Source organism: Chlamydotis macqueenii, chromosome 2 (genome assembly GCF_036417535.1).
Source record: "Chlamydotis macqueenii isolate bChlMac1 chromosome 2, bChlMac1.mat, whole genome shotgun sequence".
Taxonomy (NCBI): domain Eukaryota; kingdom Metazoa; phylum Chordata; class Aves; order Otidiformes; family Otididae; genus Chlamydotis; species Chlamydotis macqueenii.
Window position 1 is genome coordinate 113644215 of NC_141557.1, and position 14278 is coordinate 113658492.

At 34.9% G+C, this 14278-nt stretch overlaps 1 protein-coding gene across 1 annotated transcript in view; it reads left to right on the top strand.

The window, feature by feature from the left end:
• The window catches only part of RBBP8 (RB binding protein 8, endonuclease), a 34705-nt gene extending 22951 nt beyond the window's left edge, over window positions 1-11754 (top strand). The window contains exons 12-18 of the mRNA XM_010128765.2: window positions 1116-1216; window positions 1972-2077; window positions 3042-3212; window positions 3804-3873; window positions 4821-4917; window positions 8652-8793; window positions 11416-11754. Of these exons, the coding sequence (XP_010127067.2) occupies window positions 1116-1216; window positions 1972-2077; window positions 3042-3212; window positions 3804-3873; window positions 4821-4917; window positions 8652-8793; window positions 11416-11513 (785 nt within the window). The 3' untranslated portion in view covers window positions 11514-11754. The remainder of the gene's footprint in view (window positions 1-1115; window positions 1217-1971; window positions 2078-3041; window positions 3213-3803; window positions 3874-4820; window positions 4918-8651; window positions 8794-11415) is intronic.
• Window positions 11755-14278: the final 2524 nt, after the last annotated feature.

Genomic DNA, 14278 nt, shown 5'->3' on the forward strand with positions numbered 1-14278 from the left:
AAATGTTCCTTTTACTGCCCCCTTACTGCCCCCACACCCCCCCCCCCAGCCTGTGCTACACTTGAATAGAATTTTTCATATATTATTTTTTTGACACTTCAATCACTTTCTCTGTTCTGCTTTTCACTCAGTCTCGTTCTGTTCAGGACTTCTCAAGATCACCCCCCACATTTTCAATCTGTATCTTCCTGGCCTTCTTTTACCACCGTATAATAAATGTATGACTAGCATTCAGCTGTAAACTCAACAGGCTAGGAATCTTGTTCTTTCTTACTTACTTAGCATTGTTGTTTACTGAAGCATGTGAATAACAGATACTGAAGTAAAATCTCAGGAATTTTGAGTTTATCTATATCAAATGCTTGAAAACTCTACTTAAGTGTAAGAATAAGCCATTTTGTTAATATTTTTCATTATTCGTGATGATCTGTTAAAGAAATTTGTACCTTTAATGATAATGAACATATGTTGCCAAGTACTCTTCCTAGAAGTTATATCTTCTTTCCTATTAAGTGGTCTCAGTCTGAAAACATTTTTTAAACTGAGACTGTAGAATCACTGCTTTTGTACTCCTTAGCTGAGCTGTTACACTGCATACTTTATTTAGAAATACTGGCATTGTGAATTTAAAAAAAAAAAGTCTGTCTGCAGTTGATGTGTCCATGTAGCTTGGAACCTAAACCTCTACTTCACAGATAAATCAAGAGCCATCTCTGGAGCAATGACCAGAGACTTTTGTACTCTCTTGTATTCTAAGACCTGACTTTTGTATTCTTATTCATCTAATGTCTTCTATCCCCTATTAATACTACTTGATTTACACAGTACAGAGATTTTACCTGCAAGAGTATTTTATGCATTACATGCCTCACACAAACACAAAGGAGTGATGTGCTCCCTGAATATGACAAAAGACTTAAAGATCATATTTTGTCAGAAGAGTTAGAAATAGATTTACACCAAATGACCATGTTTATTATTTGAGAAAAATCAATCCCCAAACCCAAAGATTAATTGATAAAAGGAAAGCGTCTATAATTTAGACACTATAGGATGCTGTTGGCAGAATTGGATTCTTATTATTTGCCTTTTTTTCTTATGTTCTCTGCGTCCAGACCTGAAAGATAAACCTTCCTTAGAAAACCTCCAGTGGAGCGTAGACCCAGGAGCTGACCTTTCACAGTACAAAATGGATATTACTGTGATTGATACAGAGGTAAACTTGTGTAACAAGTCTGCATGCTCTACAATATTGAAAAAAGCCTACGAAAGCAGTAATGAACTTTATTCTGGGCAGATCAATCCCACTTTTTAACAAAAATCTAAATTCAGCTTATTTGATATTTGTTTACACTCCTGAAATGTTTGTTTATGCATAGTACACTACAGTTATCCTAAAGCATTTCCACCATTTCCACTGGCTAGTTCTATTTGATAAACTCAGACAGGTGGCTACTCAGTATGAAACTGATATGTTTGGTGGTGGTTTGGGGTTTCTTTTAAGACAAAAAAAAAACCCTTCTAAATCTCATAATTTGTCCTGTGAAAATGTTCACTGTGATATCTCTCTATGTTAAGTAATAGAAAGTGTGCAGATAATTACTATTGTCTTTCTTTGAGTTGGGTGCAGATTGGTTATTAGGATCTTTGAGAATTTTCCTGAAGTCTATTTGTTTTGTCTCACTTAAAGGCTATCTTAAAATGTATTTATTTGACCAGTTTTTTAAGGCATTTTTTGCATCAGGTAATGCAATCCACCAGATAAATGCTTCACATCTGAATTTCAAAACATGTTATTTGCTTACCTAGATTTTATGTCTTTAACATGCAGACATGACTGCGGAAAAAAAAACATAACAGAAAGTGTCCAAAAGATGCCAGTAACTGTTGTGAAAGCATTTCAGATACACAGCGACACTGACTACACCAGTTGCTTCTGAGTGCAATTGTCATGTTTGCTTTTTTATTTAGGGCGGTTCTCAGTCAAGAGTCAGAGGAGAAGTTGTCGATATGGATTATACGTATGTTAGTGAAAGTGTGCTATTAAAAATGAAAAATCAAGACCAAAGCAGTCCAAGTAAGATTTTGTGGTTTGGTGGGGTTTTTTTGGTTGGTTTTTTTTTTTTTTTTGGTTGGTTTTTTTTTTTCTCCTTTGGTTTGCTTTTTGGAAGAGGAGGAGGAAGAAAGAGCAAAGGGCACCTTTTTCCCCTTTATGAATAGATAGTAGAAAATGGTTTGCAGTAAAACAGCACTGATGTATTTTTGTAGGTTACAAAGATAAGTTGGTTTCCTAGTAAAATCAGTAGTTGTTGTTGAGCATTTTTTAACTTAGATTAAGAAAATGATAGGATTTGTGCTGAGACAGAGCCAGTAGATATGCTTTTACAGTGCTTAAAGAGTTAAATACTTAACCGTATAATAGTTCTGATCTCACCTGCAACAATCACTCTTAAAACAAACAGCTTTGAAAGTTTGATATGTAATGGTATCAGACTTTCTGTGGGAAGACTAATTTCATTTTTAATGGCATATAAATAGAATTTGTATACTTAAAATAAATCCAAATGTGTTTATATCACATTTAATGTATGGTATGTGGTGAATCATGGCTGCAGGGCAGTGACTTTTAACAGTGTGTTTTGTTTTTTTAAGCTTTTGCAACTTGATCACATTTCTGTGATCTATGATTTTCTTCTACCCACAGAAAGTATTTCCTTCTGCTTGGATAACTCTGTAATTACAAAACTAAAAATTTAATGTATCCAGTATTAAGGTTAAAAGTATATCAAAGTGATTTAGTAATTAATTACATTTTAGAAATTGAATCAAGGTATCTTTATGAAAAATAGATGGGCATTGTCCACACTTGAAGATTAACAGAGAAGTTGTAGAAAGAATAAATGTATCGCTAGTGTTGAGTTAAGCAGTACTGAAACAGGAAGTAAATATTAGTTCTTTGATACACATTAAATCAAAATACACTTTCTTGACTTCAACTGTTGAGAGACTGATTTGGATGTTCATTGTGCTTTTTATAACAGGAGGAGAAAAAATAATGAATGATACCTTAACAGAGATGTTTGATCGGACAACCCATGAAGAATATGAATCCTGCCTACCAGAAGATAGTCTTTCTGCATGTGATGAAAAAGAAACTCTTCATGACGAAGAGCAGGACAAGGAAATAACAGCAGAAAGCAAGAAACTAAAGAGTGGGATATAATTTACTTTTTCTTTATTAGTGTCATTAAACTACAAAAGTTGATTTGAAATCAGGCTCTGTTCTCTACAAACTATCATGCCAAATAAACCATGAGTTCACTTTTCATAAATTAATGGGAAAATTTATTCATTGTAAGGACACAACATAAACCAATATGAAAATTATTTTGGCAGTTCATTTATATAGCCAGCACAGAAATATGGGCTGTGTAATGGAAGTTCACATAGGAGCTGCACACCGGGTTCTGACTACAGACTACTTGCTTCCTTTCTTCCTAGGTTCTGTTGAAGGTTTTGCAGTATTTTGTATTTTAAGCAACCTTTCCTTTGCTATTCTGCTTATCTTTTGTTCACTTGTTTCGCTTCTGTTTTCCTTCTACTCCAGTAATGCTTTTTAATCACTGATTCAATTAATTCTGTATTATTTTTAGGATCTGTTTGAATCTGTTGTCTCAGACTGGATGTACACGGCATTTTTTTAATTTCATAATAGCTGGCTAATAATTGTACAGACGTTTCTCCAGGCAGTCTGTTAACCTTATATGACATGTAATTTTTTTTGTTTGCATGTATTTTTACAGAACATGAGGATAAACAAGATAAAGCCAAGCAGAAAGCTTTTGTGGAGCCGTATTTCAAAAGTGATGAAAGGTAATTTAGTTTGTTCTGTATAGGCATTTTTAAGACTTTCTGTATCCTCCTAATAGGGAACTTGTTCTTCCATGAAATAAACGTGTTTGTGCATAACATACTAGCTGTTGAAGATGCACAGGTAAAAGACCTACTGAATTAGATAAAAGCCTTAGATAAAAGCTGGGGTAGGGGAGGAAAAATACATACGCATTGAGATGCATTTGCTGAAGAGAACGGATTACCTCTTCTTTTTTGTTTTTATTAAATGCAGTATTTTGTAATCCATGTTGCATGAGTTTATAAGCAAAGAGCATATAGGTTGCTTGTACAAATAAAAACCTTTGCTTCTCTGGCATTTTTGTCCCTTCCTCTAGGCAATAAACAAGTGATGTTTAACAACTGTACCTCTTAGTGCTTCCTCTATTGCCATTCTATATAATCATCATTGGTAGTCTGAATCTTCATTTCATAATGATACCAAGCATTTCAGTTAAATAGTTTACTTTTTACCTCAGCATATGTTTTTTTTTTGTAGAGGAAAACTTGTTTAGTGTTTTGTGAGCAGATAAGTTGAAAGGAATCTGTTCTGTTCCTGAACCCCAACATATGTTCCTCTTTCAGGAATTGGTGCAAGCACAACCATGTCTAGGACAAAATAAATATTCGACAGAAGACCAGAATAATTTTCATCTAGTAATTACTTTCATACTATAAAAAGCCATAATAATAAGATGCACAACTGTGCTTGTGTAAAAGATCATTACATTTTAAAAATCCTGGAACTGTTTTAGTTATAAAAATAGTCCTATTCATCTATGAAATGCAGTATGACTGGGTTTTGCAGGCATTTTCTGATATTTGTTCTTTTCATGAGACTCTCTTTTATTGTATTCTAAAACTTGGAAATTTACAGACATGTAGAAGAAATAAATGTACTATTGCGTGAAAACATTTTTGTTTTTCAGAAAGAATACTGTGTTAGATTTTCCTCATATTGAGGTGATTCGAAAAAAAGAAGAAAGAAGAAAATTGCCTGGCCATACATGTAAGGAATGTGAAATAGTAAGTAGTGCTCTAAAATTTGGTCTGTCTTCCATTCTCATAGCTCTGCAAGTATCCAGGTGCTAAAGTGCTGTTGAAATTACAAATCTGGTTGCATCATCATCAGTACCTACAGTAGGAAAGAAGCAAGTGTTTACCAAATCTGTTTCACCAAGTTTTGGGTTGGTTGGTTTGTTTTTAACTGTAGTAACTGCATATAACTTAGAAAGTCTTAAGTTTTTTTTTGTATCTGTATGATAGAAACTTCTCACATCATAATTTCAGTAAGATTTTTGTTGGTAAAAAGTACATTAGCTATTCAAAGAATGATTACAATTTTCTAAACTTCAGCTCAAAAGCTCTACTGAAATTTGCAGGAACTGGAATAAGTTAAGTTCTATGTCCCGTTGTACTACATATAGATATATATTGAGGTGGGGTTTTTTCTTGTTTTCTGGGGTGTCTGTGTTTTCAGATAATTGCACCAGCATAGGTGCCAATGTGTATATATGTGCAAATGCATGCAAAAACGTTTACATTAGGTTAAAAATACGAATTTTTAGGTTTCATGTTACATGTTTTTTTCCTCCTTTTCAAGTTACTAAACTGCTTTCAGATACTTGGTATAGAGATAAAATATTGAAGTAATTACATGTATAACAAGGACGTATTTAATTTGGTTATTTATAGACTTTCAGGCTAGAGTTAATTAGGCAATGATCTAATACCTTATGACTTGCCAGACGTGTGGATTAATGACTGAATAATGATGGGATCTCTGGACTCTTTTCACTTAATTTCCACACCTATACAGAACCAGTATTTTTCATAGATTCTCCTGCTATTCACTGTATAGTCAAGTCACATTTACTTAGCTGAAAAAATTAGAGTATACTTTTAACAAAAACACATTCCTGAAAAATAGCTTTGGTAAAACTCATTAAATACAAATAATTAAGTTTTACAGTCAATTATAAATACCATTTTCAAAAATGTGTTTGATTTAAAGAGTTTGAGAGAAAACAAGGTGTTGGGTGGGCGGGGGGGGGAAACAAAAACAAACCAAAAAAACCCCAAACCTTCTGTCTGTTTCTTGGCCCAAGAGCCAGGTGTTAAGTGTTTTAATTTCCTGTCTCTGTAATCTCCTCTCAGCAAATCCAGTTCCTGTTACTTTCTGGCAAGTTAGAGTGGTAACTATATTACAACTCCAATTTTACAATATTAGGTTTCTACATTAAACTTCAGAAAAGTCTGAGGTTGGTGTTGGTTTTGGTTTGTTTTTTTAAGTCTATGCCATTCAAGGTGAATGTCTTGGAATGTGTGGAATGCTTGGCTGTGTCATTGCACCATAATAAAACTGACTTTGAATGAATTGGTGATGGAAGAAGGGGGAGTATTAGACAAAGCATAAATTATGCTTTAAAGAAATCTTGGCTTATTAGTCGTAAGGGTTTGAAAAATCTCCAAAGTCTAAGGAAGTATTTAGGGAGTGCGTAGAAGTCAGTAAATTGTTTCTGGCCATATGCTGCAAGCAGTACGAGTGGGGAGAGTCACTTGTCATCCCGAGAAGAGGTGAGAGATTTAACTTCTGCACATGCCATAGCAGGCTGATATCAAAGTCCTTTATAAGTCCTGTCACTACAGACCCTGTTGAAGTTTGTCCTTGTCTTTCCTATAAGCCCCCTTCTAGCTACTGGAAGATTGCACTGCTAATTATCCCTAAATAAAACTCAGCTATTAATCTATATGGATTACACAGATACTGTAGAATTCTTATAATTAATTTTGTTGACTTAACACCATGTCATTTCTTAACTTTTATCAGTGAAAATTGATATGTATTCGATGATAATTACCTGTTCCTCTTCTTTCATTAGTCTCTAAATTTTTAACTGAGTGACACAGACATTTTTCCAGCTGGATCTCTGAAGTTTAGCTGCATAAATGACCCTACTGTATCTGACTCAATCCCCAAGCTACTGACATATCCACTTACGTTCTGGTGTTCGCGTAGGCTTTTTCCTGTTTAAGGGAACATTGTATAAGACAGTGGCAAACATTTTCAAACTAAGTGTCTCCAGATTCAGTGACTGCAAGGCATTCTGCTGTCAAGAATGTGGGAGCATCCTGGGCTTATACACAATATATTTTGAAGAACCTTTTACTAGGGGCTCATAACCATTCCTGAATATTATCTATGGATCTGACAGTTTATTCTATCTTGTGTACTAGGACTTTGTAGTAGACAGATCAGTAATCAGAAATGTTTGGTACAGCCTCCTAACAACTTGAATCTCTGTTCTTGACCAGGAGACCCCCATGTTACTACATCAGTTTCCTGTATGAATAAGGGCTTTGAGAGCAGATTATGTTCTGGTGTCACACTTTGTAGAACAGCAAGAAATCAGAATTGATTTGGAGGGGGAAGAAAATCTACTTCAGTTTCAGGCAGAGTTGCTGTTCCCACAGACTACAGAATCACAAAATGAAACAAGTCTACTTTTCCTAGTTCATGCAGTTTTGATACTGATATTTTCAGAGCTGTGATTATTTTTTCTATACAATCATCGGTATTTCCACGTCATGATTTTTAGTGGAGGATTTTTATCCCTCTAGTAAGAAAAAAAGCAATTTATTAGTGTACTTTACAATTCCGAGTAAGTAGGTTTTCTGAAATCCTACTAGTAGATGGGAACAGGATGTAACCTCTTTTGACAGAGATATCCTGTTTCTTTCCTGATTTCCCCTGTCTAGATCACTTTCCAGCTGTTTTAAACTGTTTGAACTTTGAAGTTTTAAACTTCAGTTTGCCTTTTTGAATTGTAATGCAATAATTTCAGTAGAATTGTTTTACCACTTTTGTGAGGGTCAGGTTTCTTGTGCAATCCACACTGTGACTCTTGGCTTGCCAGTTGAATCAAACAGTGCATTTGCTTTGAATATATTTTGGCACTGTGTGATATCTAAGTGCTAGATTGGGATTTTAGTTAGCATCTCCTAAAAAATAGCAAACTAAAACAGTAGAAAACTGCATGAAGAAAAAGATTTTCTATGATGCTGCTCATAGGAACACTCAGCAAAAAAAGTTTGGAGAGTGTATATACTTTTCTCATTGCAGACTCCAGTACACCTGACAGGGATGAAAGAGTAGTTAGCCAATTTACTATGTACTCTAGAGAATACCCAGCTGGCAGATAGTTTCTGGAGTCCCTGTGTCAGTCAGCTAGTCAAACTAGCTCTTTGTTTACTCCTAATTTGAGGGTAATAAAGTAGGAAGCATTAAGTTTGCTCTTACTACTGTAAATTTAGACACCAGCAATAATTCTGCAGCATGGATTTTTCTAGTGTGGTTTTTTCACTCTTCTATTTTATTTGTAAATATTAGCTGAAACTTAGTTTATTAGAAGATTCCCATGTATTTCCACACCTGTGCCACTTAGCTTTGTAAAATCAGTCAGTAAAACCATTGACCTAAGTAATTGTACACATGCCTAACCTTGTACCTATGGTATGCTAAAAGATACAAAGCTAACAAATTTGCCACCATAAGGTTATACTTAATCTGTAAATACAGCAAGTTTTTAAGATAATGGCCAGGTGTTTGTCATTTGGATAACAAATCTCTACTCTTGGCTATCCTTACCATTATTTTTAGATAACTGTGTTAATAAACAGTGATTTACAATGTAATTCTGTAAAGCAGTTGCTCTATATGTCTTAATTTGTTAACTTGGATTTTTTTTCCTAACATTCAGTATTATGCAGACATTCCAGAAGAAGAGAGAGAAAAGAAACTAGCTTCCTGTTCAAGACACAGATTTCGCTACATTCCTCCAAACACTCCTGAAAATTTCTGGGAGGTTGGATTTCCTTCCACCCAAACTTGTGTGGAAAGAGGTTTGTGCAAAAAGGGCTTACAAAGCACTTTTTAGAGCTGTGGGGGTTTTTTTGGTTGTTGGTTTTGTTTTTTTTTTTTCCTGAAATTGTTCCCTGACATTATCTCTAGTTCCTAAAGCAGTCTTTCTCACCCAGTCTTGTTGAGGTCTGTTTACTTATCAGCAGACATTATTTTGAATAAATTGTCTTTTTTTAGCATCTCCTGCACTACTAAGAAGAAGGGAATATAAAGAAACTTTTTAAGATCCTAGATAGAGAAGGCAGAAATAATTGGGATTTTCATAGAACTTAATTAAAACCCTACATGTTATTGTACAAAAGCAAGAATTGGGTCAACATTTTCAGAGGCAAAGGCTGAGAGATTGTACTTACTAAGAGACAGGCAGCGCTGTTGATATCCTTTGTCTATATCTTTATAGCTCCATAATACCATATGATAATGGAAATGTTGAAGGTACGGTGTGATTAAGTAGTTTTTAATACATATACCCTGCTTGCTAGTGACACAAAGCTGGGTTGTTTCTTTTTCTTTTGACTCCTCTTCACACAGAAGATTGTTCTTTGCTAAATAATTCTTCTAAATCCTAAAGCCTGGTAGAAAAATGAGTTTTTACTAATGATGTTAAACCATGGTGAGTTTGTACTGTACTATATGTACATTTCTTCAGAAGTGGTAAAACTCTGAGGTAAGGAGCTCTGTGAACTCTTTGAGTTACTTCTATCTTTATTTGTGCATGTGTTATTAGCTGTGAAGTATTAATCTTCACTTCTTTTTATCTATTCTCATAACAGTTTTGGGTCAGGCACAGGAAAATGTAGCCGGAGGTGTCCATGTGTTCTGTAATAGTGTTGCAGTATCATCCTTAATCTTTTGGAACAGGGAGCCTTGACTTTTAGGGACTTAGTTAACTTTTGTAGTGCAAATCATCTGCTTAATCAAGATATAGTGAGTTGAGTTCATTTAAATTTGAAGCTGTATTTCCAAGAAATATGTGTATTTCAAACACAGTGTTCAGAACTTTAAGCCTCCACCCCATTGTGGGGAACAAATGTCAAATTTGCTCTTGAAGCCCTAGTCAAGTTCTCCTTTCTCAAATATCCACTGCAAAGGGTTAAGGTAGTCACAGAATTTGCAGATCATTAAGCTTCCTTGGGCTTGGTTAGGGTTCAGAGAAATGGTTCTTTTTTCTCCCCCGTAAATTTCTCTCTGGTATCATATAAGGAAAAGTTAATCCCTCAGTCCAGCTAGCCAGCACCTCAGGAATGCTGCTGAATCACCGCTTCCTTTGCGAGTAGTCTCTTTCCTCTCTTGTGTATCCAGTTAGACAGGGCTTGACTGAGGCTAATCCATTCCTCCTTTACCTTCAGTAATGAGAGAGCATTCTCAGCACTCTAGAACCACCTTTGGCTCTTGATCATTACCTTTTGAGATGAACAAATCATAGTCCTTCCTCTTCCAACTTGGTTGCCTCTTACCTGTTCCAGCCAAGAAGGAAGCTAGTCTAAACTAGGCATGTCTGTTTATAACTTCAGGTGACAGAGATATCCTGTTAGGGAGATTGTCTGTTACTACCCATTTGGAATCTGCTTGCAACCTCATTAAAATTAACTTCTTGGCTATCTCCTTCTTCTGCTAGAGTAAGAGCTGTTCCGTTGTTCATGGTCCTCAACAGCGTATCAGAGGCAGACTTTAGATCAGCCCTTTCTTGGTAAAAAGCCATATTATACAAGAGTGCAGCAAGAACACCAAAACACCAGAGAGCTCCCATGATGAGTAATTGCAGCTGTCACTCTGAAGTAGTAGGGTACAAAGGATGTATTTTCTACTGCTTATTGGTATCTTGGACCAACTGTGGCTTGTGTTGCTGGGTTTTTTTAATAACTGAGTTGCATAGACAACATTTTCCAACTATGAAGGAGGAATCTACTACTCTCTTCAGCAGACGTTAGTGCTGATAAACAGTAAGAGTTTGACAAAAGCCAGGTGCTGTAACTGATTTGCATCAAATGTCTGCTTACCATCAGTGTTAGCTAAGTTGAGCATGTTATTGAAATCTTCTTTACACTTTCCTTACCAGAGAGGTTTCAAGGTGTGTTTGATCCATAGGTTCAGGTTTGGCTTTTTCCAAATGAAGAGGTTTTTAATAAATAGGAATGCCCTCAAAACAGAGGGATGTACCATTTAGACCCACAAAGTACGTGTGCCTGAAGTTTCCTCTGTATAACTAGGAAAAACTTTTTTTTGTTAAGTGATTTTTATTAGTCAACTGAACTTGCAGGTCTTACTTTGTTACTCTTATGTAAAATCTTCTGTAGAAAAGACAATGAAAAATGCAATTTTATTTTTAATAGATGAAAAATTCATAGTTTCCATTCTCCTCTTCAGTATTATCTGTCTGTATTGCATTACTATGTAGTCATCCACTAGAAAACCAGCTGAGTGTTTACATTAATTATATTGCACCCTGGGATCTCTAACTTTTTGTCAAGTGAGAAACAGTTGTCACAAAAGGAAAAAAAGTTCACAAGTTATTTTTTTAAGGGTAAACAAAACATGAAACTGAAGTTATGCATGTTTTAATATTGTATTTCTTACCTCATATTTGTTCTTATTCTTTTAAGGATATATTAAAGAGGATCTTGCTCCCTGTCAGCGTCCGAAAAGACGGCAGCCTTATGCTGTAATGTTTTCCCCAAAAGGCAAAGAGCAGAAGACATAAAGAATGGGGAAGTAAGGCTTGCCAACTTGAAGAGTATCTTTCCTGTCCTTAGATATTTATAGTTAATATAAACTTGAAATAAAGAACTGCGTTTTCCACAATGATAGATAAATAATTTCCTTAAATATGTAAATTTTATAAAATTCATTTGAAAATCTGATGTACCAGGAACCAAAACTATTTAATGTATGTTTGTTTCATACTGTGTTAATACGTTTTGCATTAATTTTTGCACCTGTCAGATGAGTCTCCCATTGTTTTCTTTGAAGCCAACAGCTAAAATTCCAGCAAATCCTATCTAAACTTCGTGTCACTGAGTAACTGCTCTGAAGTCCCTGAAATCAGTTGTTCTTCCAAGGTCTAAATGCCTGTCAATGGGAACAGAAGTGCAGATTTTGTAGGGTGCTTTTATTTTGCACTGAGTTGTTGGTTTTGTTTTTTTTTTTTTTTTTTGTTATATAGCTTTTCTCTTCTGGCAATAATGGTTATATCTACTTGTAATAAAGCTGTGTTAAATATTATGAAAGGTATCTACTGTTAATAGTTTGTAGGTATAAAACTCATGTAGTCTAAGTGTCTTTCTTAAATTTTTGTGTTAAATGTATAGCACCATGATTTCCTGAGCATTTAAATTAAAGTATCCAGATTTTTTTTCTTAATTTGAATCTGTTTGTATAACTATATCTCATTTATTGATAAGGAGATAAGCACTGTTATTTCTAAATTTGGATGACAGCTATGCACAGAGTTCTACACAGTGATAACCATTGCTGCCCTCTAGATTATAAAGGATTCTCCAGAGGTATTTTTATTTTTTTGTAGCAAGGGATATAGTTTCATACTTGTGTTTGGAGAGTAAGAGCATACAGTATCACAGAGGCAGGGTAATGCTTTTATACAGGTAAGCAGGCTAGAGATCACTGTAAGATACTTAAGAATAAAATAGCATTCTGGAATAAAATGAAATGTTTGAGCAGCATACAATCAGAGTTAGGTTCAACCACTGAGAATTCTCTTTAAAAAGAGATAATAAAGCAAGCAACTATTTAAATGCCTTAAGCCAAAATAAAAGAATATAAAGTACAGATGCTTTTATTTTTATATATATATATATAAAATTATCAGTACTTTGTATTCTTCTATTTTATACATAGTCAACCTGAGCAACCTGATGTAGTTGAAGATGTCCCTGCTTCTTGCAGGGAGGTTGGACTAAGTGACCTTTAAAGGTCCCTTCCAACCCAAACTATTCTATGATTATATGTGTGTGTGTATATATATATATAATACATATATAATGTATGTGTGCACACATGTGCATGTGTATGAAAAGGTATGTATTTAAAAACTTGGTGGATAGAACCATTTAATTCCATGTGTAGTTATGTAGGAGTAGTGGTATGTTCTGCTGGTAGAGAGGTTATGGCATTTGCCTAAAAAGAAAAAAAATAATAATAATTTAACTGTAATGCTAAGTAACACAAAATCCTCTTAGGTTGAATTCACAGGCCTTGCAGAAAAATAGAAGAAGGTGTATCACTAGGCACTGTCCCCATCCTACCTGAGCTGGCTGATTTGCTTTAGCAGTTCACAGGAATATAGCCTAAGTAATAGCAAAGGCATAAAGCCAAGTAACAGTGAAAATCTTTAGTAATTCCCATATATTCTAACAATAAATGTTTACACGCTGTAAAAGTTCATTTCTTGGAGCAGGCAGTCAAAGAATCCATGCCAAGGTAAGTCCAGTTTCCTGAAAACTAGAAAATTTTCAATAAAATTAACAGGTGCTGCCAAAAAGGTGGAATTATTGCAGGTATCTTGAAATTTGTTTTAAGGCAACCATTGCATGCTCTGAATAAATACTTATCCATAAAAAAAAAAGGTTTTGATAAAGAAAGTAAGATAGAAGGCTGCTTTTAACTAGGGTGAACCTTTACAAAGTAGATGTTATGTCCACAAAAAGAAAAACCGAGGCATATTGTAACTCATCAAATGTAAAATCTGCTATGAAATAACCTATATGAAAAGATTTCTTAAGGAATTAATTGTAAATCCTATTTTTAAGACTATCAGAAAGACCAAACTTCACAGTAAGTTGGTAGAGTGATCAAACAATAACGAGAACAATTAAAGGTAAGGTGACAAGAAAAGTTGGTATTTTTGCACTGATGTTCATTATGGAAGTGCCTAAGAATGTTTCTTTGCAGGGAGGGTGGGTGTTGTAAAGTGTAGTGGCACAAAAGGGCAATGAAGTGAGTGTCAGCAAGCTGCCAGGCCTGGAGGCTATTCCCCGGGATTCAAAAGTGAAAGAAGAAACTGCTGACCTCCTCAATGTAGCATGGAACTTGTCACTTAAAGCAGCTTTCATGTTCAAGGAGTACAAAGTGACAATTCTTCCATCAGACTTTAAAAAAGACTCCAAGAACATCAATGGAGCTGCAGCCTGATGAGTTTTATGGAGTATTGGCAACAGTGGGCTAATTGATAAGAGTATGATGAACAAGATTTTCAGACCTATGGACAAATGTAAGGTGGAAAGTCAACACTTTAAAGGCAAGTCATTGTGATGGTCTTTTAGACTCTTTCAAGATGTCAAAGCATGATTCATCTGACAGCTTGTGGTAGAACCAACTTGTTATGGTATTAAAGGAAAAGTTCTCTCCTAGATCATGCCTGTTTAAAGGTACCTAAGTCAGCACAGTGGGAGAAAAATACAGTGAAGTTCTGCTAGGACCCATTTAATCAGCCTATTTCTAAGTGCTGAG